Source organism: Apteryx mantelli, chromosome 17 (assembly GCF_036417845.1).
Source record: "Apteryx mantelli isolate bAptMan1 chromosome 17, bAptMan1.hap1, whole genome shotgun sequence".
Taxonomy (NCBI): Eukaryota; Metazoa; Chordata; class Aves; order Apterygiformes; family Apterygidae; genus Apteryx; species Apteryx mantelli.
Window position 1 is genome coordinate 13,998,430 of NC_089994.1, and position 24,848 is coordinate 14,023,277.

General features: G+C 41.2%; 1 protein-coding gene across 1 annotated transcript in view; it reads left to right on the plus strand.

Annotated features, from left to right (window-relative positions):
- TMEM132D (transmembrane protein 132D) overlaps positions 1–24,848 on the plus strand; it is a 274,910-nt gene that overhangs the window by 220,616 nt on the left and 29,446 nt on the right. Inside the window, exon 5 of the mRNA XM_067306882.1 lies at positions 10,152–10,295. Within this exon, the coding sequence (XP_067162983.1) occupies positions 10,152–10,295 (144 nt within the window). The remainder of the gene's footprint in view (positions 1–10,151; positions 10,296–24,848) is intronic.

The window sequence follows — 24,848 nt, forward strand, 5'->3', positions numbered from 1 at the left end:
ATTCTTCTCTTTTTGGACTCCATTATTTGGCTCTGATGCCACCTTTGATGCTGGACTAAAGGACCTGAGAGAACCAGATCTGGCCAGAGCAAGGTCCTCTTTCGCCAGCTGCAGTTTGGTTTTGGGCTCTTAGGATGGGCTGAGAGATCCCCACTGCCCTCTTCTTCCTCCTTGCCCTTCGCCAGCCCAGGTCTGGTCCTCTTTGTCCTGGCCCTTTTCTACCTGCTGTTCAAAAAACATCCGGTTCAACCACATCACCAAGGCTGTGACCACAAAAACAGCCAAAAGAACTGTCTTAAACAACTGTGGTTATGGCGTAAATGTTCATCATACCTTTAAATGATAAAATCACATGTGCCTTAGTTTTTATCCCAGCAGCAGGTTTGTAAATAAGAGTTAGCACCAGAAACTGAGACCACCTGGGCTCTCACTGCCATTCTTTCCTCGCATTTGTAGTGTGTGCTTGCCATGTATCACCTCCAGGAAAACCATTACTATATTTTAGCTAGTTCAGCAGCTAGACCTCAGAACTGAACTGCAGACTGGACACTGCGCAAATACAGAAAAAAAAAGAGGATTTCTCTTTTGAGGAGATTCTAGTCTACATATGTGAGGCATACAAAGGTAAGGAAAAGGGACATGCAGAGGCATTTTTCTCTCCCTGGGAGTGAGGTGATTTATTTTCTGGCTTTTTCATCGCTTAAAAATAAAGGATTGCATCCTGCAATAATAGGGAGTTTCCTCAAGCAGCGATTGCCTAGTTGTAGTAACGTGTGAATATGAAACGTATGAATTTGCCAGTCCGAAGCACAGCTCTGCCTTGCCAAGGCAGACAAGGTAGCACCTGGGTTTTGCTTCTGGTGAAGATGCATTTCACCGCGTCCAGAGCTGCGTGCTGAGCATGGCAGGCCACGTAATGAGACAGCTCTCACTGCTGGTCATCGTAATAACGATGCCACTTTTCCTGGGTAACACCTAGCTGTGCTATCTCACTGCTTCTCTCCATATGTACTACACGCAGCACTGCCTCATCTATTTCGTTTTTCATTCTTTCAGCTCAAACATAATTTAGCAGCAATAGATTCTATCTATCTAGAGATTAAAGTTGCTTAATAAGAATAAAAAGTATCTAAAAGGCTTTGCAAAAGTTAGCTCTCAGATTAAATAGAATTGTGTGTTTCTTGAATGTCTCCAGTGTGACATGAGGAGGGGCAGAGGGGCTGCGTGATTATCCCATGTCGCTTTTCCCTGCACCACAGTCCGGCCATTGGTTGTTCTCTATTTTTAACAGGAAAAATCTGATGGCTGTGCTCCATATGTGTATGTGCCTTCGTTTCACTGCTCATCCTTACCAAATCTGCTCACTCCTCTGAAGCCAAACTTGCCCTATTTCCCTCATAAACCAGTCACAATGCAGTGACGCTCTTGGCTTCAGGGAATGTCATATTTTGAAGACTTCAAAATCAAATAGTTTGAAGAGCAGATGTATAGGTACAGCCGATAGTTTAGCTCTTTGTTTTTTTCTTCCAAAGGAAACGTTTCTACCTGCTATTTCATCAAAGAACTGAACATTGCAGTTTATTTTTATAGGACTGTAACAAACTCTGGAAGTACTTATGTTTCACATATGATACGAGCTGAAGTTAGGATGTGAAATAAAGCCTATAATAGCTTTGGAAACAGTTGCTGGCCTTTGTGTTTTGTGTGAGTTGTGCTCTTGGTTGCATCCCACCATTGAAATGCAGCCTCTGAGCCAAATTCACTCTGAGCTAAGCAAACACTGATGTGTTGGCTTCAGAGAAGATGCACCTGCTGGTAAGACTAATAAATTGGCCCTACATTTTTATTGAGCCACTGTCATATCCTGGCCAGGCTGCAGACTAATTTCTGGTGCTCTGTCAAATTTTCATGGTGACTCTTGGAAGTATGCTGGCTGGGTTACCTGTATAACCGTGTTGGTCCATCAATATTTCACTGAACTTCAAAGAGAAATATCTCTCTTCCTGGATTTCTGAGTTTAAGTCTTGCAGTTTCTTTCTAATTCCTTAATGGGTGAAATACCCCAGCTGGAGTTAATTCTCAGAAACAGGAAATTCTAAAAATTATATCCTATTTGGCCTGTGGTATAAGTTGTTTGGCATCTGCAAATTATAGAAATGGTGGTGATAGATCCTCAAGAAAAGATGCTTAGCTAGGAAGACTAGTAGAGAGATGACTGAATGTCATGATTAACTATTAGCATCCTTTGCAGAATCTCAATGAGAGACTTGTGATTTTAATGTAAGTCGCTGATTCCCAGTAAGGATTACCTCAGTGTTTAAATGAAGTGTCTTTTCAAACTACTACAAATACATGCTACCATAAAAATTGGAATATAATTTAATTAATCAGTGGTTTATATTGTGCGTGCTTCATATTAATTCAGTACTAATACTGGATCCACATATGTATTATTAATAAGAATATATTAGTTTAACCTCATTATTTTTCTTTTGACTTTTAGCTGAGATGGTGATTTGAAAGAATATTTGTAACTTATGAGACTGGGAAGGGACTGTGTTATAAAACAAAGAGTATTAGTGATGGGAATTATCTTCCAGTTTGGATATGCGGTTGTGCATGAATGCTGTGTGTTTTGCGGGGTGCATGTGCATGACTGTTCGAATCCTCCCTTATTCCGAGGCTCCCTCTTGAGCGGCTTGCGAAAGGAGAGGTCACTTGGGAATAAGGTGCATCAATAACAGATCTGTTTTATACGTCATGTGTTACAATGCCCACAGCCTCCTCTGTCCTTTGCAGGAGCCTGTTAGACTCTTCCTAAAATCGGGTTGAGACCTGGCCCTCAAACTGTCCTGTGAAATTTGAAATTGGATGATGCCACGCTCTCGGGACAGTGGTACCCAGTGGTCGTTACTGTGCTACATTTAATGTCATATATAAGTGAGGTAGGAAACTAATTGAGCTAATCAAATATGGGATTTTGCTTGGCTTGGAAAGAACTGCCAACAACTTGGAATGTGTTTGTTTGCTCAAGCTGCAGTTTCCCAGTATTCGTAGCCACCGTGAGCGCAGCGTGGGAGGTGCTGCCCCGTGGCCCAGCCCAGCTGGCGTTCCCACGCCTTCTTGCATCGGGACACAGCCCGGCAGAGCGGCGTGGTGAGGTGTAATAGGGCATGCGTGTGGTTGAAAAGCAACCCCAAATCAAGAAAAAAGATTGATTTTCAGCCACATGTGTTTCTTAATCTTGCTCAGTCCTGAAGCACTGATTCAGCCCCGGCGGAGGCAGTGTGAGAGCGTGGCTGGTGGGGAGACACCCCCGCTTTGCCTGGCAGTCTGAACTTTTCATGGCATCTAAAAAAGAAAGAATGAAAAATCTGCTCAGACATTGATTCTGCCACCCATTTATTTTTTACCAATGGTTTTGCAATCACATTTTGCTATTTAAAAAAATCCATTTTTCTCTCTATAGCAGCTGTGTGGAAGACTGCGAGTCAGCAGGTAGAGGCATCCAGAGAAACACATTTAGCTCTCACTTTATGCTTCCTTTTAACCCTATGTCTGATATTAAGCACATCTGATTCTGAGGCTATCTTGCCTATACCCAAGGAAACAATGGAACTGATTATACAGCAAGTTCTTAATTTAAACAAGCTTAATTTGCTTTTATTGTCCCCTTTCCATCTCCCATTCCCAGTAACTTCAGATTTTACTCTTCCCAATGAAAGGTGCACACATTAAACCAACAGTGATTTTTGAAGTTCCTGGTAGTTTTTTCACATTTTGCATTCCAGGTTAATCACCCTCCCTTTGTAACAGAGACACTTTGTTTAATATTAAAATATAAAGAAAAGTTTAGTAGCAACTGTCAGCATTCTTCTCCAGAAACACTTTGCAGTATTGTCAACTCTCCCATTTAAACTACAGGCCTCACAAACTGTTTTGTATTCTTTCTGACACTGGTTCCTTTATTGCTTTGAACACAGGAGAATTTCAGCTAATTTTTCATTTATTTTTTTAGTGCATCACAAAGGCTCAGAAACCATAGTGCAAATAAAGAAATCAATCTTCTATTTTATTTAATTCAAGCTTTTAGACTGTGTATTTTGATATTTTAGGACTGGACATGAACTGTTTGCAAGCTCAGAGCTGACAATCACGTGCTACAACCAGGAAATTTGCTTTGGAGCACTTCAGCTCCTCAATGCCACCATCTATCTAGTCCCACCAGCTGCTTGTAAAACTTGTACATCAGCTGCCATAATCTTATCATTAAAGGTGGATTTAAGTTTTAAGAACCAAGGAGCAAACCTCTGTACTTGTGACTGGAAACTAGGCGATGAGGCTGCGGTTCCGGTGCAAGCTCAGCTTTCCTCGGGCAGCTGGTGCTAATCGCACGTGTTGGAGGGCGAGATGCTGGGAGCTCGCGGCGGCTCCTTCGCAGAGCTGCAGCCCTTCGCTTTGCTCTTCAGCTGCTGCTCTCCCACTTCTCCAATCCCTTCCATGTTGTTGTTTTTGTTCCTCTCCTTGCAGTGGTAACGTGAGGAAAAAAGCTGAATTTGACCACATCCGTGAGGATGTCAAGCATTTATACTTTATTGGTTTAGAAGCTTACTAAATTTAAACAGAAGCATTAACATGGCCTTAGGCTCTCTTGACAGTTATAAACTCTTCCTTGGGGGGATTTCTGTAATGCTTTCTAATCAGCTTAAGGAGTTAATTAAACAGCTGTCACTTAGCTTCTTAATTCTGAGACTCGATGCTAAATAAGATTTGAAATTAGTTATGCATGACTGGAGCATGGTTTCTGCGATACGCAGAAGATGGCTGTGAGCTGATGAGGAGGGAAAGCTGGGCCTGGTTTGAATAAATAGCACCGAGCTTCGGGGTGGTACCTGGCATTAATGCTCGAGAGGCTGATGAACAGAAAACCAGTGAGGGGAATGAAGGATATTAGCAAGTGCCACCTGGGGCAGGTTGTCAGGCAGCTCTTTGTTGTCATTTGGTGGCATGCCCTGCACTAATGGAGATTTCGGTGATCGTTTTATTTGCTTCACTGTTGCAGTCTGTAGATGTTAAACCCAAAGGCCAAGGTACCTATTGAAAACAAAAGGGAACATGCTTGTTTTAGAAGTTAGGTATTTAGCCTGCAAAAAAAAAATTCAACGAGTGTAATGGGCTCTGCTGGGCTCGTGGAGCCTGTGCTGTGATGCTGTGGCAGCTGCTTCATGCCTGCTTCCTTGTGCGTTGTAGCAGGACAAGGGCCATGGCAGGTTGTGGAACTTCAACGTATTTAGCTGGGTACATCATTCCCATTAATTTCTTTTGGGGAACAAAAAATAAATCTACATGGTTATTTTAGAAATCTAATTATGTCGTTTGAGCATAAAGATTGAAGGAGTCTCATCACGATTAAAGTCTATAAATATGGAGAAACTCCACTGATACCAGGGATCAAAATCTACATTTTTAAGGCAGCCCTTTCAGAGCTTTTGTGTTTCCCCTCCATGCTGAAGGCTATGAGCTGCAGATCCGCTCAAGTTATTTTGGGGAAACATATCTGCGGGTCTTCTGTGAAAATAAACTAGAGCCTTGGTCACTGCTGCTCGAGTGTTGTGCGGTTTGTAAGGGCTAGCAGGGATTTGGCATAAAAATAGCATCTTGAATCTCGCTGAAGTGTTTCTGGAGAAGAATGCTGACAGTTGCTACTAAACTTTTCTTTGTATTTTAATATTAAACAAAGTGCCTCTGTTACAAATCTGGTGCAAAGCCTCAAAGCTAAGCATGAGTTAGTCATGTATTTATTTATTTTAAAAGTCATTAGTAAGACAAACATTAGGAAACACTGTGGTACAGGGAGAAAACTAAGGGAAGAAAAAAAGTTCTTAAGATTTATAAGGATATTGTTAAAGTCCTTTCTTTCACCCCAGGAATTATAAGGCAAAAGAAATCCGAAGGGAAATTAAATTGCAGGGATGCTACCAATTAAAATTGAAAAACTAATAGGTGTTCACTTCTGCATTTCTACTTAAATAGATGCTTACCGCGTACATCTTCTGAATATGTTTCTGCTGGAGGGCTTAATATGTTCAGTTATTTAATATGAATCTCTTCAGCAGGCAAAGAATACTCACTCCAGAATGTTCTTTAAAAGTATTACCTTTTTTTTAAACATGGTAACAATTTCAGAATAAAGATTACCTGGTCTTCCATTTCTGTTACATGAAGAGAAACGTTTTCCTCTGATTGCTATTATTATTTTATTTGATTATTAGTGGGGTTTGGTGTATGTGAATTATAGAGTTGTCCTACCTAATGGTTAGAGAAAGATCAGCATCTTTTTTATGGCTGCTCTGGGAATCAACTTTTAGTAGTCAGAATACTTGGCTGTAGCTTTGCAAAATCTGTAAGTATTCCCGTGCTGCAAGACCCTTACATCATGTCTGCTATAATCTATGTTAGTTACGGATAAAGAATATATTATTTCTTCACAAGATTCCTGTATCACTTAAGCAGCAAAAAGTAACACTTTTAACTTAGTAACTATTTAGATTTATAGCTTTTATGTGCTGAGACTCTGAACTATAAATCTCTGTATAACTAAATAAGTATTTATAACTAAATAAGTATCATGTTTGTTTCCTCAGAATGAAATAATTTTAATACACTTTCACCATGGGAACATTAAGCCCTCTCTAGCTATTAAACACATGACTGAAGAAACATTTTATTCTGTCCCTGCTGCTTAAATTGGTGTAAATGGTTAGTATGCCTCTACCTTCAAAGGAGAGGTGCAGATCAGGTACCTAAAGAAATCATCCTCCAAGTGCAAACAGGTGGAGGTCCTGACAACTCTGCAAAAAGAGCGTACAGGCCAGTTATTCTAGCAGAGACTAGCACAGGCTCGGACTGTTGCCAGCTTGCTTTGCACTTCCATTGCTTTAGAGAAGTATTGGGTGGATTTGCTTTCCTGAGACTGGACAAGTGCTTTGGTGGTTACTGGTAAAAAAGCAGAGCACCTGGCCAGACATTTGTAGGAACTCTAGGCATTACCTTTTTTTTTTCTTTTCTTTGATTTCTTTTGGAGAGAGGGGGACAAAGTTTGTTTTGGAGATTTTTATAACTGCCTAAGAATTTGCAGTATTGTGCATTGTGCTGGCATGGACTATGCCCTGTTCTGGAAACACACTGGTTTTGAACATAGATCTAGACATAGATACAGGCAAAAGCTATAAAGCCTTTGAATTTTGGACTTTTATTTTGGATAAAGACAAATTACGATTTTGCTTCCTATCTTAGAACCAGGTATGAATATGCTTATCTCTTTTTATTTAAGTACTCCTATTAAAGTCATTTAAATTATTCACACGATTGGGTTAAGTACAGATCCATATCTGTTGGACTGTAGCTGCAGGCAGAAGGCTCTGGGCAGGACCTATGCTACCGAGCTCTGCAGTCACCTGAGACTTAGTATGTGCAGAAATTTGCTTGTATCAGCTGCTCTATGCACCTGCTTTTGCAAGGTGACAGTGTACAGCTGATGTGCTAATTAGGCTCTTATTGCATCCATTTCCAGAAAATGGCAGGTATCGGGTACATTAGGATGCAGTCTGTATTCAGAATATCCACAGCCAGGACTTGGAAAATTCAGAAACTCAGAAGAAATTTGTGAAGCTTTTGAGAATCATTCTCGGTTGCTAGTTCTTGCCAGGGGAAATTACACTTGCCTTTGGTAAGCAGACCTCATTAATCACACTGTTTCAAAGGCTTTGTTATTAAACCTCCTTTTGCTTTGTAGAGTAATTGCAAAGGTCATATTATAATGTACCAACTGAAGGAAGCAAGCCATTCCTGCTTGGGGGAACAGGTCTTTCCAGCTTGGCGCTAGGAGCAAGCAGCCAGGCGTGTGTTCTGGCCTTGAATAGTCCCAATGAAATGTGATACATGCCCAAGTGTTTGCAAGATCAGGACCTAATGCCTGGATTCTGTAATTATCGTGGATGCTTAATAGCACTTGTTCCGTCATGCTGCCCTCATTGGCAGCTCACTGGAGCCTGTAGGAGAACAGCAAAAGTATCTGAATAACCTGCATGCAGTAAATCTGTTGCAAAGCCCAGATAGGAAATAAATAAAAGAATCTGGAGACTTAATTGCAAATCTTTCCGAGATCCCACTTGCCAAAATAATATTTTTTCTTCTGAGAACAAATGTGTGCTCAAGACAGATGGGCCTTACAGTATAGGCAGATATTCTCACCTTTGTATGAATTATAATTTCAGAATATATGAAGAGCTTTTGTGCTGAGAGAGGGAGGGGATTTTCTTCTTAAGTTCTCTTTTTGTGAAATCCTATTTCACTCTCCCCTAAAGATCATGGTGACGATGAGAGAACTTTAGCAAAGCAGCTATCAAAAGACTAGGGGGTTTTCTTTCTTCCCTTCTTTCTTTAAATATTGCTTTGAGCCCGAATAAAGTGTCTCTGCTCCTTTAAGTAATAGGAAGAGGTCTTTTTGATCCGTATCCTTTAGATGAGAGAAATCTCAGCGTCTACCCTTTAGCCCAAGAGGCAGTAGGGGGAGTCATCATCTTCTGGTGGCTTGGTTTCAATCTCTTACTTTGTTGTCTTCCGCAAGCGAAATCAGGTCAGTCTCAGAGCTCATAGCGTGAGCTATTTAGATAATGAGAAGTTAGCACTTGGGGGGCTTGGGAAGCCTTCATTTCACAAGAGCCAGCCGAAATCAAGAGTCTCTTGTTCTACGGGATAGTCTGTGATTTGCAGACATGGTTCTGAAAAGCTCAGAAACCTTTCCAGGAATGAGCAGTGTCTTGTAATTAGGAATGGAAGAATGCAGGCACCAAATCGTGCTCTCTCTGCATCTTGGCATAAATCGGTGATGTGCGAGGCCGATGTGACACCCAGGTGGCTGAGAGCGCTGGCTAGGCCTGTGTTCTTTGTATAATCATATCTCACTATTTTAAATGTAGAAGTGATAAATCAAAGAGCTGGAATGCATTTTGCAATAACCATCACGATAATGACGTACCAGTAACGTGTTGCTGCACAGCTCGTTTCATTTAAGGAGCCCAGGCTTTTTCAGCATTGTGCTTTCTGTGGGATGATGGTTCTGTGAGAGCCTCATTCGTGGTAAAGAAGTAGTCCCAGGCAAGCGACTAGCCCACCATGAACAACAAGAGCCAGGATAAGTCCTAGAAAACCTGACTCCCAAGAGTCTGATTCCCTACAGTGCTGTGGGGCATGTAGTCACTTAGGTGGGACCAGAGTGGTGGTACTCAATAAATTTCTCAGGGGGCAGAGCAGTGGAAACCAAGTTTTATTGGGAAGGAGGTACAGTGCCACTAGCCCATTTTACAGGTGGGGAATGGGGAGACTGACTGAATACCAGCCTAAAGCCTGCCTCTAAGACTAGAGTTGCTTCTATACACATGGCCAGCCTGAACCTCCAACTGACTGGGCAGTCAGAGGGCATGCTCTAGAGCAAACCCTACATGCCAGATGGCTGAAGGTACTGCCAGGTGACTTTCACAGTGGCTAGTATCCCTGTGCAGACTGTCTAGAGGCTGGAAAGTTAGAAGGTATGTATTGCAGAAGACACCTTCACTGCAGGAACTTGTAAAAGCTCTGAATTTCTGAATTTCCTCAATTCAGACTTGTGTCCTAACCATTATACAGAACTTCTGTACTATAAATGTGGACAGTGTTTGTCCAGTGGTGTCACAGCACTTCAGTAGCTGTGGAAAATCTTTCAGAGGAAGGTTTTGTGGGTAAAATAACAAGATCTAAGACCGTGTTTTCATATGATCAACACAGTCATTAGTGAGCTCAGGATGGAGACTTCACTATTGCTAAATGCAAGGTACATCTTGTTAATGCGATGCAAGATCATTCCTTGGGCATTAGTCTGCTCTGGCACTTGATTAGTATTTATGAAATAGCAGTTAGACAAATGTTTTAACAGCACTGATCAGGACTGGGAGTTTGGTTCCACAAACAAATGGAGCAGATTTGTCTGTTCGGCGTAGTGTACTAGTAGTTCTTGGAATAGCCGTTAGAAATTAATGTAAAGTTGAATCTAGGCAATATTAATGAAGTAAGAGCAAAATATATTAACCAGAGGGGCTTTTTTGGTCTCTTAGGAAGCAGAGATCCTGAATACAGCTATTCTCACTGGGAAAACTGTGGCTGTCCCTGTCAAAGTGATCTCCGTGGAAGATGATGGGACTGTGACTGATCTTCTGGAGTCTGTGGAGTGCAGATCATCAGATGAAGATGTCATTAAGGTAGGATCATAGTGCTTCATTGACGAAAGGTAGTGGCCCTGCAAAATGGTGGCATTCTCTAACATGACAAGTTCTTTCTCCTTTGATGGTTAGTTTAGTCCCTTCCTGACTGTTCTGCTGCTGAAAGACAAAGGTTTATTATCATTGTTTTGTGTAGATTGGTTCAGTGGAGCAATAAAAAAAACAGAAAATCCCACCTTTTCCATCTTGCATGTCACATAGTTGGAACTGTCTGTCACTTCCCACCTTTGAAATACTTTGAGTTCACCCTTGCCCTTTTGCTTTCCAGCTAAAAGGGGTGTGTGGGGTCAGGAGGATTGTCAGCTGATGTTCTTGAGAAGGAAATAATCCACTGACTGTTGATTTGCTGCATTGGAACAGAAACTGTGTAACTCAACATTCAGGTCTGTTCCTACTACTGACGCAGGAGGGTATTGTGAACAACATTAGCTTTAAATTTGGAATTTTCTTTGGCCACGACTGCTACTAGAGGGTCTCACAGGAAACATGTTGCCCACCAATCACAGGGAACTACTGGATAAGACACATGTCCAGTGGAAGACTTACTCTGTACAACAGCTGGATAGCCTAAGCTTCTTCAAAAGATAAATAGCAGGTTATAATACACTGCTGCTTTGACCCACAGTGTGTACTTTCCTAGCCAGTCCTGAGGAGAGAGCTTGCAGGAATGGCTTGAAACCACCATTTTATTGCTGAATCTTAGGGTCAGGCCAGACCCTCAAGAACATTTGGTTTTTCTTGAAGGCTGTTTTAACTTTTATCAGTATTACCACTAAAAGCTGTGTATTTCTACTGAGCTTGGTTAATGGTTAGCACATGTTAATGGTAGTGGAAGACATGGTCAGCAGTGGCAGTCATGGGAGATACGGTAGAAAGTATTCCAGCATGATGAGAAAAATGTTGACTTGTCTACAGCAGCTTTTATGTTCTCACAAATTTATTGGTGGCTGTCGCTTTGCAAGAAGAAATGAGAGACATAGTTACAAATAAAAGTTAAAATTGATTTTTTTAACATAACCAGAATGTCACAAAATGATTATAAACACTACAGGCCACCCCTTCAGCTGCTAATCACAGCTATCCCATTAACTTTTGTGAACTGCACCATATTGAGGACTTGGCCTTTGCAAAATTTTCGTTAGCCTAAAGCTGACTGGAATGCTAAGCTTTCTCCCTGCTATGTTAGTTCAATTTAATTTGGATTCAAACAGCTGAGGGTAGTGTTTAGCTCCAAAGCAACCCTCCCTAGGCCCCATTAGCTGAAATAGGTCCTTCCTAGTCGACATTTTATCTCCTTTAGAGGCACTGGGCTGAATTTGGTTCTTGTGCCAGTGTTGCAAACTAGCACCTGGAGGGCTTGCTTAGTACTCTGTGACATATTCTTGGAAGGCAAGTGCAGGTACTTGGTTGCTACTGTCAGATGGTAAAACTGCTGGGAGTTTAAGGCTTACCTACAAGTTAACTAACTTTATGTCCCAGAGGTAGTGACAGCTTGGAGGAGAGTAGTTGATGCATAGATGATCTTTCTTGAGCCATCTCTAAGTAGACTTTTTTTCATCAAAAATTGCAATGTTTACATCCACTGGACCCGTTTTCTGTAATTTCTTTGTGATAATTCCTTATACTCAAGATGAGCCCAAGCAATTTAAAAGTCCAGCATTGTTCATGTTTCCTTTTTAAAATCTGCTGAGGGTTTCTCTTTCTCTGAATAGCCTCCATGCTAGTATTTTCTGATTAGCTGTGCCTTCCTAGCTGTCTTAATCTAGCCATTCTTTTGCTTCTGTGAAGCCCTTTTGAATCTAGCGTATCTGCCAAATATAGCAAACTGATGGACTGAATCTCAGTTTAAAAGCAGAAAGAAATTATTTGGGTTCATTGCCTTGTGTTGTAGCAGTTAATGGACTAAATCTTCACGCATATTAATTAATTAACTTTTCAGTTTTTTGGAGAACTGCAAGAAATAATTTGAGCGTAAAATACATCATTTGGAAGATGTTTCACAAAAACAGCTTCGTTTTCCAAAGTTTTAGTTTATCAAAATGATTTAGCATATTCATTGGGCGTATTCATTCATTTGTGTAAGGCTTTTAGCTGACGTGAACCTGCAACTGTTTTTGGTATGTAATTTGCTCAGCTGTAGTCCCAGCAAAGAGGTAATAGTGCTAGTCCTGCTTAAATATGTACCTGTCATTAATTGTAAGTATATGAATATACCTATAACGTTCTGCATGCTTAACGTTGTTCACATATATACTTTTGCACAACAATGCGAATGATAGGACCTGTGTCAAAACAGCAAATCACCAGTCGGAGATCAAGATGTTCTGGGCTTTTACAAACATCCCAGCAGAATTCACTTCCTCTGCACAGAAAGCCAGGTCTCACCAGCATTAATGTGAACCGCCAATTTAAAGTAAGCGTTTAATTGAAAATGCATCTCTGATTTCTCAGTTTACCTGCTCTATTTCAGACCTAGCATTATTCACAGAAATCTTATCTAATGAAGGTAAAGATATATAATTAGCAGCCAGCCTTCAGCATGCAGCGGTAATTAGAGTTTCCGTTCTCTGGACAGTAGAGTAGTGAATATAAACTGAAAGAAAACGTCTGCTTAAAATGTCTGTTGAAATATAAAGATTAAGATTACATTTCCTTGTGCCATCCTCTTTAATGTCGTTGGTTTTTAATGCATCTGTCACACAGTATCAGATTGATTACATCTTCCTGGCTAATCTCTTATCTCTATTTTTTGTGTTGATTAGTGATGAGTTTAAGCTCATTTTCCTTGCAGAAAGAGGATGCCTCATTCTACCCAGAGTTTCAGGGCTGCGTTTATTACTCACTTCTTTCATCTGGGACTTCAAAGAACTTTAAAGAGCTGTACCAAATTTTGCATTGACTCATATCCTGCCAAGCTGCATCTACTTGAACTTGGTTGAATAAGTCATGACAGAATTTAGTCCATTAAAACAATATTGTTAATGATAAATGATTGTCTGAAACGATTGGGCACAGAATAACACAGTAACCATGCCAAAATGTGGAGGAATGTGGTAAACTCTATTTCACAAATGAGCAATCTGAGACACAGGGAAATTAAGGTGAGAAATTTCAAAGTGCTCTTAATGAAATTCTGACCTTTGAAGAGGATGGTAAAACACTGACTGACCTCAGGGGAAAGAGAGATTGGTCACAGGCCGTTCTGAAAATACAGTTCATTTGTAGAACAGGGCAGATTGGTTTTGGTGAATTGTTAATATGGGTCAAATTTACAAGATAATTTAAATCATGAACTAGGAGAGGAGAAAGGAAAAATCACCATGTTTTAATCTTTCATTTTAAAAAGACATTTCCATTTCAAAAAGGCATTTTTCAAGGCTTAGTAAAACCTAAAAAAACTCCAAGGCAACACTTTCCAATGCTCTGGATTTTTGGCTTTTTTGTTTGATGAGATAATTGAAAATCTCCATTTCCAGTTGCCCCAAAATGAAAACATTTTTTGACTGATTTTGTTCTACCAATTACCCCAAAATTCCAATATATTCTCCACTCTGCTCAGAAGCCCCTTGCCAGGAGTCACACAGAGAACGGTGCCAGCACTGGGAACAGGATACAGTTTCTCTGGCCCTTATTTATACTACATGGTGTATTTTGTAGAGGACTACATTCAAAATCTGAGTGTTATCCAAAATTACATGCTTTTCTAATGTGATTCCTGTGGCTTATTTGCTTCTAGAGCAGCTTGTACTTTTTCTTGGATGTCGGAGAAGGGTGTAAAAGGGAGGACAGACACAGTAATGTCTATCTGTATTAGAAGCAAACTCCTGGAGGCAGAAGGACGAGGAAAAGTTCCTGCCGATGTAGTAGGACTTCCCCAGAGCTGCGAGGACGTGTCCCAGGTGGGGAAGTGACGCAGGATATCGTGGAGTGGCCCGTCCCTCCCACCCCGTTCCTAGAAGCAGCCCCTGGCCGTGGGACGGACGTCCTAGCGTTTGCGCCTGTCCCCTGCGGGGTCTGAGCTCTCGGGCTTTGCGGGAGGAGCTAGGTGGCACTTGGTCCCTGCGCGGGGTATCGAGGCGGCTGGGGAGCGACAAGGCCGGCGTGCTGTGGCCGCAGAGCCGCCGTGGGGAGCCGGTGCTGGTCGGTGAGGGCTGGCTGGTGGCTTGGCTCCCTCCACGCCAGCCCGCATCGGAGGGGATAGCAGTGCACTTGGCGATTACTGTGCGCTAATAAATCTTTCAGTAAAAGTTAGTTTTATCTGTGGCAAAATAACCTCTTTCTAGCCAAGTGACAGACTTTACAAAAACTGAGGTATCAGAGCATCTAAAATAGCCTGAAGCACACAGTGTTTTAAAACATTAAACTTTCAGCAGCTGTTTCTCCTCCTGCTTACACTGGAGCACTTCAGGGGAAAGTTGAGTTCTTTTAAAGTCAGTGGAGTGACAGGGTATAAAATCAAAGGGAAAAGATAACTGGGTCCAGGATTTTATCAGTTCCTTAGTTTAGTGCTGGCCGTTCCAGTGCTGCCACTTCTCACAGCCCTCCTGCTGGTGGCAGCCCATTCAATACCCTTTTTACAGCTCATTCCAGGACGCGTGCCATTACCCGAGCTTTCAGTTCCTGCTTTCATGGCTGCGGATCAAGGCATGGGCCCAAAAAGTGGAGGCACTGTAAAGATGCACAGAAACTTAAAAACAAAAGAAGAAGAAGAATCCCGGATTTCCAGGGATTTCTTGAATTTAAGCCAAGCTAAGCGTTATTTAAGATATATATTAAGGCTTGATCCAGTCTAACAGCTCACCCAGTGAGAAATCAGCAGTGCTTAGGCGAGGCTGTCGCACAGGGTTTGATCACCTGCAGTTCAGGACACCTGGATAGAAGGGGAAAAGCAGATGTGATCAACAGAGTTTGTTGAAAGATTTCAAAGCAAATGCTTCCTCATCAGCAAGTGGGATTTTGGCTAGATTGCACATTTGCAGGGGATATGGTTGTGTAGGGCAGAATTTTTATAATGGGAAAATAAATCTCCAGCCCGGGGGTTGGATAAAGATCAGGTTTAATCTGCTATGGTTTTGCACAGTGTAATGTGGTTTCTCTCACCAGTTGAACTGCCTTATTCCATCATGACTAATTTTGATCCATCTTGAAACAAACATTTGATTTAAGTCAACAAACGGAGGTTTATATTTTCTGCAATGTCTAAACATTTCATTTTGATAGCAAATGTTGAAATCATGTCCTGTCATTTCAGTTCAGTCTCAGTATTCCTGACGTCAGTATCTTTCTGAACTTTTCACGTTAGGATGAAGCAACTGTGGGAAAGAAAATCCTTTTTCTGATCTGCTTAGTAGTCAGAGGAGATGGGACAAACTCAGGAAAATGCAGTATCAAAAGTAAAAGTTTTAAGCTTAACTGTTGAGTTCAGTCTGTGTGCCACTAATGGTGGTTTTAGAGGGAGCAGGAACAATTTTTACATCTTCCTGGCAGGAAAAGCAGGAGTGGCAAAGCTGAGTTCTGACTGCAGAAGTGATGCAACAGCCCCACATCTTCCAGGAGTCCTCTGAAGCTCACCAAGAGCTGTTGAAGTTACTGCGTTTACCTCTGTAAATTTTCTGCCAAATCATTATTCTGATGTGAATCTTGAGAAATAATAAGGTTTTTGTGTTGTTGTTTGCGTTTTTATAATCATCCATACTGAAAATCCCAGTGTGAGTGGGACAGTCACTGTTGACTACAGTTTCTTTATGAAAGGCTATAGGCATATAGGATAAAAAACTCAATCTGTAACAGAAAAGTCCAAATAATTACTAGGTTGAGCTTTCCTCCAAATTGTACAGAAGATAGCAAAGATCTGGCTCTTTGCGCTTGCTGGGAAAGAATGTATGTTCTAATAGAGCCGGTGACGAGAATCTTTTTTCTGTTGGTATTTCTATTCCATTATGGGGAGGAATGTGTCTTTGTTGATTAAAAAGTGAGACAAAGTCTGAAGAATATCCTCACAGTGATGCCAAAGAGGATCTGAGTGAGGAATTCTTCCGAATACTGGGGCAGGGCCTGTGGCTTCACTTCCGCTATCTGAATTGTTTATGATGAGAGGTAGGTAGCTAGCAGAACGATCTGGCTTGCAGACCTGTTTTTTTCACAGCTAGATTATTGAAAATTTTATTTTTGATATTTTTTGGATTGTTTGCTGCATTTGGAGAAGAGGTTGCTTTGAAGAAAGTAGCTTTGGGATTCTGGAAAAGGTTGTTCAGTCTCAGAGCCTGAGGATTTGCATGAGCTGGCTGAGCTGATCTAATCACTTGCTTATCCCCAAAGGGGCTGATGAATGTCCCAAATGTTTTAAACAATTACACAGGTGCGATTCTGTGGCTGCTTAAAGCTAACTGATGTGGCACTTCCATCCCCTCCTTTCTGCTAGCTGTGAGTGCAGCTGAGTGAAAATGAATCAATTTATTTTTTCCTTTTGGTGAGTTGTCTGCCTGTTCAGCTCCCCCCTCCCTGACTGAGCCCATTTCAGGTGCTCATGGTGCTTGTGCCAGCACAGGGACAGAGGTGACACAGGACTGCGAATTGGTAGCTGAAAGCAAGTGGAAACCAGGAGTGCTTCTTGCAACTGTATGTTCACTTAGATTATATGTGAAACTATGGCTTTGCGCAGGCATTTTCGTGCTATCACATTGTTAGTCTAGTACCATCCATTTGAAAGAACCTGGGCTTACCCCAGCACCGTGCCTGTGCATCTCCAGGTGAGGATGCTGAGAAACTCTGGTGATGAAGATCTTTCAAGTGCCTAGCCTGTGCCTGAGTATTGGCTCTGTAGTGTGAAAGCTGGAGGTCAGCAGCAGTGCCACTGAAGCACGTGCTGTTGCACTGATATAAATGAAAGCTAAATGGGCTCAGCTAATCCAATAGCACCTGTCTCCAAAACAGGAACTCGCATTAATAGTTATGAGTTTTGATTCTTTCTCTTAAAATGTTCCCTTTACCTTTTAAAACTCTGTGCTCTTCATTGCCAGTAGCCGTCTGCCACTTTCTTTTAGAAGACATGGTATTTATAGCACTTCATGCGTGCTGTGAGCCATCCTTGAGATGAGGACACAAACTCTCTGTGTTGCTTTATTACCACACAGTAAAAAGTTACAATATACCATATAAATTGCTATATTCTCAGCCCAGTTTAGGATTTTTTGGGGGGACATAGCCACAAAATGACTTTGCTTTTGTTTATCATTTGCAGGAGCGTCCAGATATTATACCAGCTTCAGAAGGGGTTGTTTTTATTAAAATAGAAACATGTGTGGCAAGATACTTTCAGCTGATTTAAATATGCTTAGATCCCCCTGGTAGTACTGGTGCTATATTGATGAATAGCAGCTGAAGATTTGACTGGTAACCAGGAGTTATTAGAGAAGCTGCTGGTCAGAACTGAAACAACTTTAATTATCCTGAATATTAGATACAGGATACTTGGAGGACTCAGCATTCTCAGAGGCAATTGGAAGACCTAGGGGCTTATCTAGGACATACATATGTGAAGGAAAAGAGAGCCAGTGAATATTAGGTAAGTTAAGAGGTTAAAAGGATCTAGTAAGCCTAGGACTAGTAATTATGTCTAGTCCTTTCTTTGCCATAGGCAATGAAGAAGGGAAGTGTACTCTAGTGGTTAAACCCTGGCTTTGGATTTTAGGAACTGCAGATTCTAATGGGGGCTCTGCTCTGCATACAGTGTGTGACTCTTCGGATACTCGTTTCATTTGCTGTGCCTTAATAAGGTTCGATAGCAAGTGGATAGTCCATTGGAAGGGTTTTGAGATGCCGTGATGAAATACGGTGGCTGTAGTGTGGTCTCTGGCTTGTGCATTCAGCTGTGACATTGGTGGGCTGCCATGGCCTTCAGCATGTCGTCTGTTTGGTCTGTCTCAGCATAGACGCTTACAAAAGATGCGCAGTGCCTCTGAATTACCTTGACAGATGAAGAGCACTAATACTAAATGCTTGAAAAGTGCTTTGGTATCTTTGTACTATCTAAGCATTATCATTATGATTGTTAATAGTACACACACACACTAGGACAGAGCACAGACTCTTTATGAAGCATTTGTGTTAATTTAATTTAATCTAATCACAACATTTAAAAATGAATGTCATAAAATATTAGTGGCTGCGAAAAGCTTTAGATATGCTTCTAGATGCCCTGTGTAACAGAGTTTGTGCGGGCCTGCTGATTGAAGACTGTTTTTCTTTTATCCCCCCTCTGGACCGTTTTACATTACTTTCTAGGACTTCATTGAGGCGAGCGTGTAACCCTCTTTGCCTCAAGCTTAGCAGGTAAGGACTTTGTGCATTGGGCTGCTGGCTAAAAGAATTGACTTAGGCAAGATAAGTTTCAGACTTTGGTGGCTCATTCACTGAAACAGAGTACTTTTCCAATTCTTTTTTTGTTCCCTATTAGGTAGCTAATCATGCTCACTACTTACCAGACCAAGGATTAATTTACAGGAGGGAAGAGATATACAGACATGCAATGGAAGCTGGGGAAATATCAGCACATAGCAAATGTGTAACAAATTCACACGCTGGTGCATAGCATGCAGCACCATTGCAATGTATATTCCTTTAAATGCTTAGATAAATCTGAGCAAGGAATCTCGGCTCAAGTGGCAGACTGGCTGATTTGATCATCTCCCTTTGGCACCATGGGCAGGAATACTTTGAATTGCTGAGTGCACCCAGAGCACCTCTGAATTTGGGAAGAAATCTTGCAGATCGAAGTTCTACTACAATTGTAATAGTGAAACATAGGTGGCTATTGATAGCCATGGAGTGGGGGTTTTGTCCATCTTCTTTCCATGTATGTGCAGGAGAGTGAATGTAAAGACACTGTACGGCACGGGAGGTGATGTGTATAACCTCTTTCCCCAGCGCTTGACACTGAGTCAGCCAGTGATTTCCAGCCTGTCATCCTTGCTGAGCCCCATCTCTCACTCCCCCTGCAGTTCTCCCATAGTGGCTATTGCTGTGCAGTACTGTCTATTGCTGCTGCTTTTACTATTTCAAGGCTTGCTTTGTCTTAAATCATGTTCTCTGTGTTCCTATCCCTCCCCACCCTTTGGGTTGCCAGTTTTTAGCCTTCTTGTATTGGTCCCCTTGACAGTCTTTTCTAACAGCTTCCAGACAATAGCATATTTAGCTGCAGGGATCTTATTAGGCTAGCAACACCAGCCTATGGAGCAATATTTTGCCAGGGAGATGAAGTGAAAGTGGGATCCTGATGTCTCCTAAACACCATTGGTTGCTTGTGTAGAACGTGCAGTTCTTCATTCAAGATTAGGTTTGTAGAAGTGCTCAGCTTCCAGTTAGGGAGCTGAGTAAGCTTGGGCAGAGTATATGTATCTTATGAAGAGCTGATTTGTCCTCTTCCAGAGATGTTTCAGGAGTGGAATAATCAAATTTAAGAATTGCTGTTTTTAAAATTGCTCAGAATGGGTATGTTTTGGAGGTAGATGTTTTGGGGTTTGTTCCATTCTATCAAGTGCAGTGTAGTCCTGGCTTGCGCTCTCAGCTCTTCCTTCGTTCTCCGTTATGACTTTTGGCTATCCATTTACTTGTGCTGTCTCTTTGCAGTTATTTATAAAATAAATGTAGTACTTTTGAATGATTTCCAGGAGCATAGGGAAATAAGTAACAAACATTTGAAAAGTGCTTTGAGATCTCCAAATACAAGGGGCTATCTGAGTCCAGTGTGTTATCAAAAATAGCTATCTGTAATAGTTTTCATGCTTTACATATGTGAGAGGATTTGGTCTAATGCCTTTTCTAAAATCGTGGTGTGGGTGTTGCATTTATTTGTAAGACACATTAGTGCTATTATTTTTCACGCATCAGCTACCTGAAGAAATGGTGAATAACTTTCCTTTTTCAGCTTTATCTTATAGTATTGCCTTGTTTAACTGGTTACTGGATGATAAGTCTGTTTTTTGAAGCTATTTAGGCATCTAAATCCAACTAATTTAACTGGGGATTAGAAACCTAAATACCTATAAAAACTGGCCTTAATGGCTGTTCAATTTTAGTTAAAGTATAACCATGTATTTAGATCAGGTGGGTATTAGAGAAAGCTGCTATTTTCTTGCAACTTACATAATCTCTTCCATATAATTACTATTAAAAATAAACTGATTATTTGCAAGCAGGTAATTATTTTGCAAATGTAAATGATTTTGGTATGAGTAAATTTAGGGCATCTTCTTTAGACTTCCGGATTTGTTGCCTTCAGCAATTTCCTTTAGCAAAAACTGTTGTAGTGGTTGAGATTTCAAAGCTTTTTGTGCAGACCTGGTTGCTGATACCAAAAATGAAACCTATGAACACGACGTTCCATTACATGCTCCATTTCATTCTACTAAAAGCCAGAGAGGGAGAAGTGAAACTTTAATAATGAAGGAAAGCATAATTTGCCCAGGTGAGTAAGCATCTAAAGGCACAAAGGATGTGTACTAAACTACATTTTATGCATTGTCTGTAAGCATTAGATTAGTTGTACTTGACTGTCACTAAAAGAGAAAAACAGGGTCAGTCTCACATATACACACTCAATTTCCACTAATGATTGGAAGAGAAAGTTGTCCCTCCCAGGAGTTTGATCATATGCAGTGTTCAACCCGTATGGCCAGAATCTGATCTCATTTCTGCCGTTGGAAATCCTGAGTTAACCCACTGCAGTTAGTACAATTGCTCTGGACTTATCCTGATGAACAGAAGAGAAAGTCTAGTCCGTATAGAGAATAATTTTTGTGCCTAAGCACAACTCTCACCATCACTAGATAGTTTAGTTTGGCATCAGCTTAACACTGAAAGCAAAGACCAGCCAGAGCCAATTTTAGCTGTTTCAGTGCCATAGCCTTAAGTCAGCACGTGTTTCTTTGAAAGTTCTTCACACATTTTGATGAGGCTGAGCTGAGCTTCAAGCTTGTAACAAATCTTGAAAGCAGCTGTTTCCCTAGGGCTGAGAATTTCATCACAGTGATTTTGCATAGGCCGGCAGAAGGGATAGAAAACATCCCCTCTGGCAATATAATTGTATGTACTTATACTAATTTTTGAAGACACCTTGGCAAGTTGCTTTCCAAATTGTCCCCTTTGTTGCCAGGTTAAACAATGTGTGTGTCTAATCTTATCTCCCACTCGCTCTCCTCTAAGTCAATTCAGCTGGGCTCCGTTCACTGACGCACACTTCTTTGGAGCTCAGGCTGCTGGGAAGGCTGTACACAGGTGTGAGCAACCTAATCCTGCACTTTTTAATATGCAGATCTGGCAGTTATCTGCTGGTCTCCAGCAGAGCTAATTACTGATAAGAGCTTTCTTGGTTCGTCGGTTGGTTGGGTTGTTGCCGTCAAGGCACTGAGAAAACTGAAGGTGTGGAATGAGACATTAAATGGTATAACATGTTTCTAACACAGAAAAATTGTAGAAAAGATACAATTCAGATTTTCCTGGGGGTCATGAATGAAAATGATCCTGGAGACATATTGGGTGGGAGAGGATTTCCTTTGCTCAACAGCACAGGAAATAGATGAGGTAAGAATCTGTTACTGTGCTACAGGGGTTTTATCAAAATTGGAAGGGTCCAGGTCTCTTTCCCACTCTGTCATCAGCAGTAAAGGATGAGTCATCTGCTTTACACACTGTCAAGGGTGAAATGCTCAGCTGTTTACAAACTTCTAGTTTAAACAATTATGTTTAATCAGATTCTTTTGCCAGAAGTTGGTCTAAAATGTCAAGATGGTGACAATCCTTTAGGCCATTAGCTGCCCTTTCTTTTACAGTGGATATCCCTAGGCTTGCTAATAATTGGCTTTGTCTGACCTGCAACTTACTTGATTTTGTGTTTAGTAAAAGGATTCAAGGGTAGATTAGAAAAACAACTTGAATGTAAGGCTGAGATTTTCAATGTGATTTAAGGTCATTGAGCTCCCATAGTCCAATAGGAGTTGAGTACTCAACTTCTTCAGGTTTCTGTGGGAAGTGTAATTCAAGAGATCAGTTTAGATGCATGATCAGGATGAAATCTGAACTACTCCCTGGCAAGGTCTTGCAGTGAGCAGGTGACATCCACTGACCGAAAAGTAGGACAGATTTCATCCATCAGCCATTTGTACTAAGCTGTGCTGAATCCCCAGACTTACTACGCTGCTATCATTGCATTTTCCTTTTGAAAAGGCTGTAGATGCAGTGCAAAGCCCTTCCTTCAGATGTACCTGGTACCTGCAGTGCACTGGGCAGGGTAAAGAGGGAGGTATTTCTGTCTCCTGGAGCCTGGTCCCACTGCTGAACAGTTTGCTGTTAGCAGATTTCACTGGTGCTTCAAGGTGGGAAATTTTAATGAGCTTTAATGACTATAATGTTAATGAGACTGTCTCTCAGGCAGGCTTGACAGGAGCTTGGTGTGCTGTTTCTTCCTGGGAACACCCCCAACACGGCCCTTTTGTCAGAGGCTGGTGCTGCAGTGACCACTCCAGCTTTCCATGGGTGGGAAATCCTTGTATGTTTGCTTTGCTCTTTATAGCATGGCAGGAGTGCAGAGGGGCCAGAGCCAGGGGACCAAGAGCAGCTTGAGCGTATCTCCATGGCTGTGGTATTCCCTGCTCATCAAAGAAGGGAAATAAGGAAAAAAACCTGCTGAAAATAACCTGGTACTGCCCACACTGGTATCACTGTAAAACAGAAGCAAACTACTGAATGTGGTTTTGTTACAAGGGTATAAACAGGAATAAAATGACTTGTCCAGGGAATGGGAGATCACCATGATCTCCCACTGTCTAACTGTCTGTTCCACTAAACACTTATCTGACTAGCCTGGGGCTTTCCTTTGGGTTACATCAAAGTCTTTCATTTGTTAGAGTCCTGTTTTTCCCTTTCACGTGAAATGTAGCCTGAAATACCGAAAAGAGCAGTTTCTAATTAAGCTCCCGCCTAAATCCATAATAGCTTCTGAAGTCACTGGGCCAGGGATATAAAGAACTATAATGATCTACTCAATATGTAAATATAGATGTAAAATTTTTTTTGGAGGGGTAGAGGTGGGAGGCCAGATCTCATGAAACCAAATATAAAGCTTCATGGTAGAAATTCAATCAGTGCATTAGTTATCATGGACTTTCATAAAAATAAAGTAATAATGCACATTTGTGTTTCAGTTCATAAATGTGAAGTGACAGCCTATGACTTAGCCACTGAAATGATATTATAGACCCAGAAAAGAATAATAGAGGAAATTGAGAATGCAGAAGAGAGAATTGTAATAGAATTGGGCATTGACACAAATATAAATCACGAAAGGGAGATTGATTTAATGGAAGATATGAAAGTCAGAAACTGAAGGTGTTAAAAAGATCATCTACTCATCTGGTAAAGAATCCCTAAGGCTACACAACTTTCAGCTGAAAAAGCCAGATCTACTTAAACTAGGTGAACCCTGTTTAAAATTGTATGAGGAATAACATATTATAGGGGAACATGCTTCCATGGTACACACACTCTATTAAGAAGTTGTGGAAAAGAGGAAAAAGCTTACGCTGATCAACTGGAAAATTAGCTTTGCTCATAAATTTTGTCAGAAGATTTCCACGTAGATATGAGAATGAGAAATTATTCTTGTCCAAAGAGCCTAACAAACAACATTTACATGCTAGCTAGCTATGAGGATTTGAAAGAACGTAATCAGCAAAATGAGTTGGCCAGGCTACTTCTGTGAATGGTGTTTTGTACATAAAAAGCTGGTAGGACAGACACATGTCATGTGAGTGATCTCTCCATCTAAGTGCTAATTTGGGAAGATTTATTTTAGCTAGTGAAAGGCTTTCAGGCTTCACTCATATGCATCTATAAATGCAAAGAAGCAAAAATCTCCCTTGCTTGCACGTCTAAGGGAAGAAGTCTCAAAGATTCAGATGAAACTGTGCTAAGATCTCCTCTCAATATTTGAGGGTGATCCCATAACTCTTTCGTGGTATTGCTTCATGTAAAACATGGAAGTCAATGAATCTGAAGTGTAGCTTGGTCCTTCCAGTCCACATGGTGGGAGGAAGCGCATTTAGAGGAACTACACGCTGAGATTTCAGAGCGATCATGGATCTGTTGTTAATAGTTCATTTGCTTTTTCCCTTCATTATATGGAGTCCTGCTTTTCTAATAGAAAAAAAGGATTAGGGAGCCTCTTTGCTGTATCTCAGCTCACTGAGATATGTGCATACATACTGGGGATGGGGTGAGACATAGCAGAGAAGAGCCCAGTTACAAACTACACTGTTTCTGTAATCAGCTTTCCTCCTTCTGTAAGATGATTTTGCATGCTGAGGATCACCTCTGCTTCTGAAAAAAATCTGAATAATCTCAGTGAGTCCCTCATAGCATCCTTCTGAGGCAGACAACCTTTATTCACCTGAGAGGGAAATGGGAAGTCAAATAGCTCACCCAAAAATCTCACAGCAAATAATTCTCTGAGAAGTTCAGAAGGCCTTCTCGCGCCTG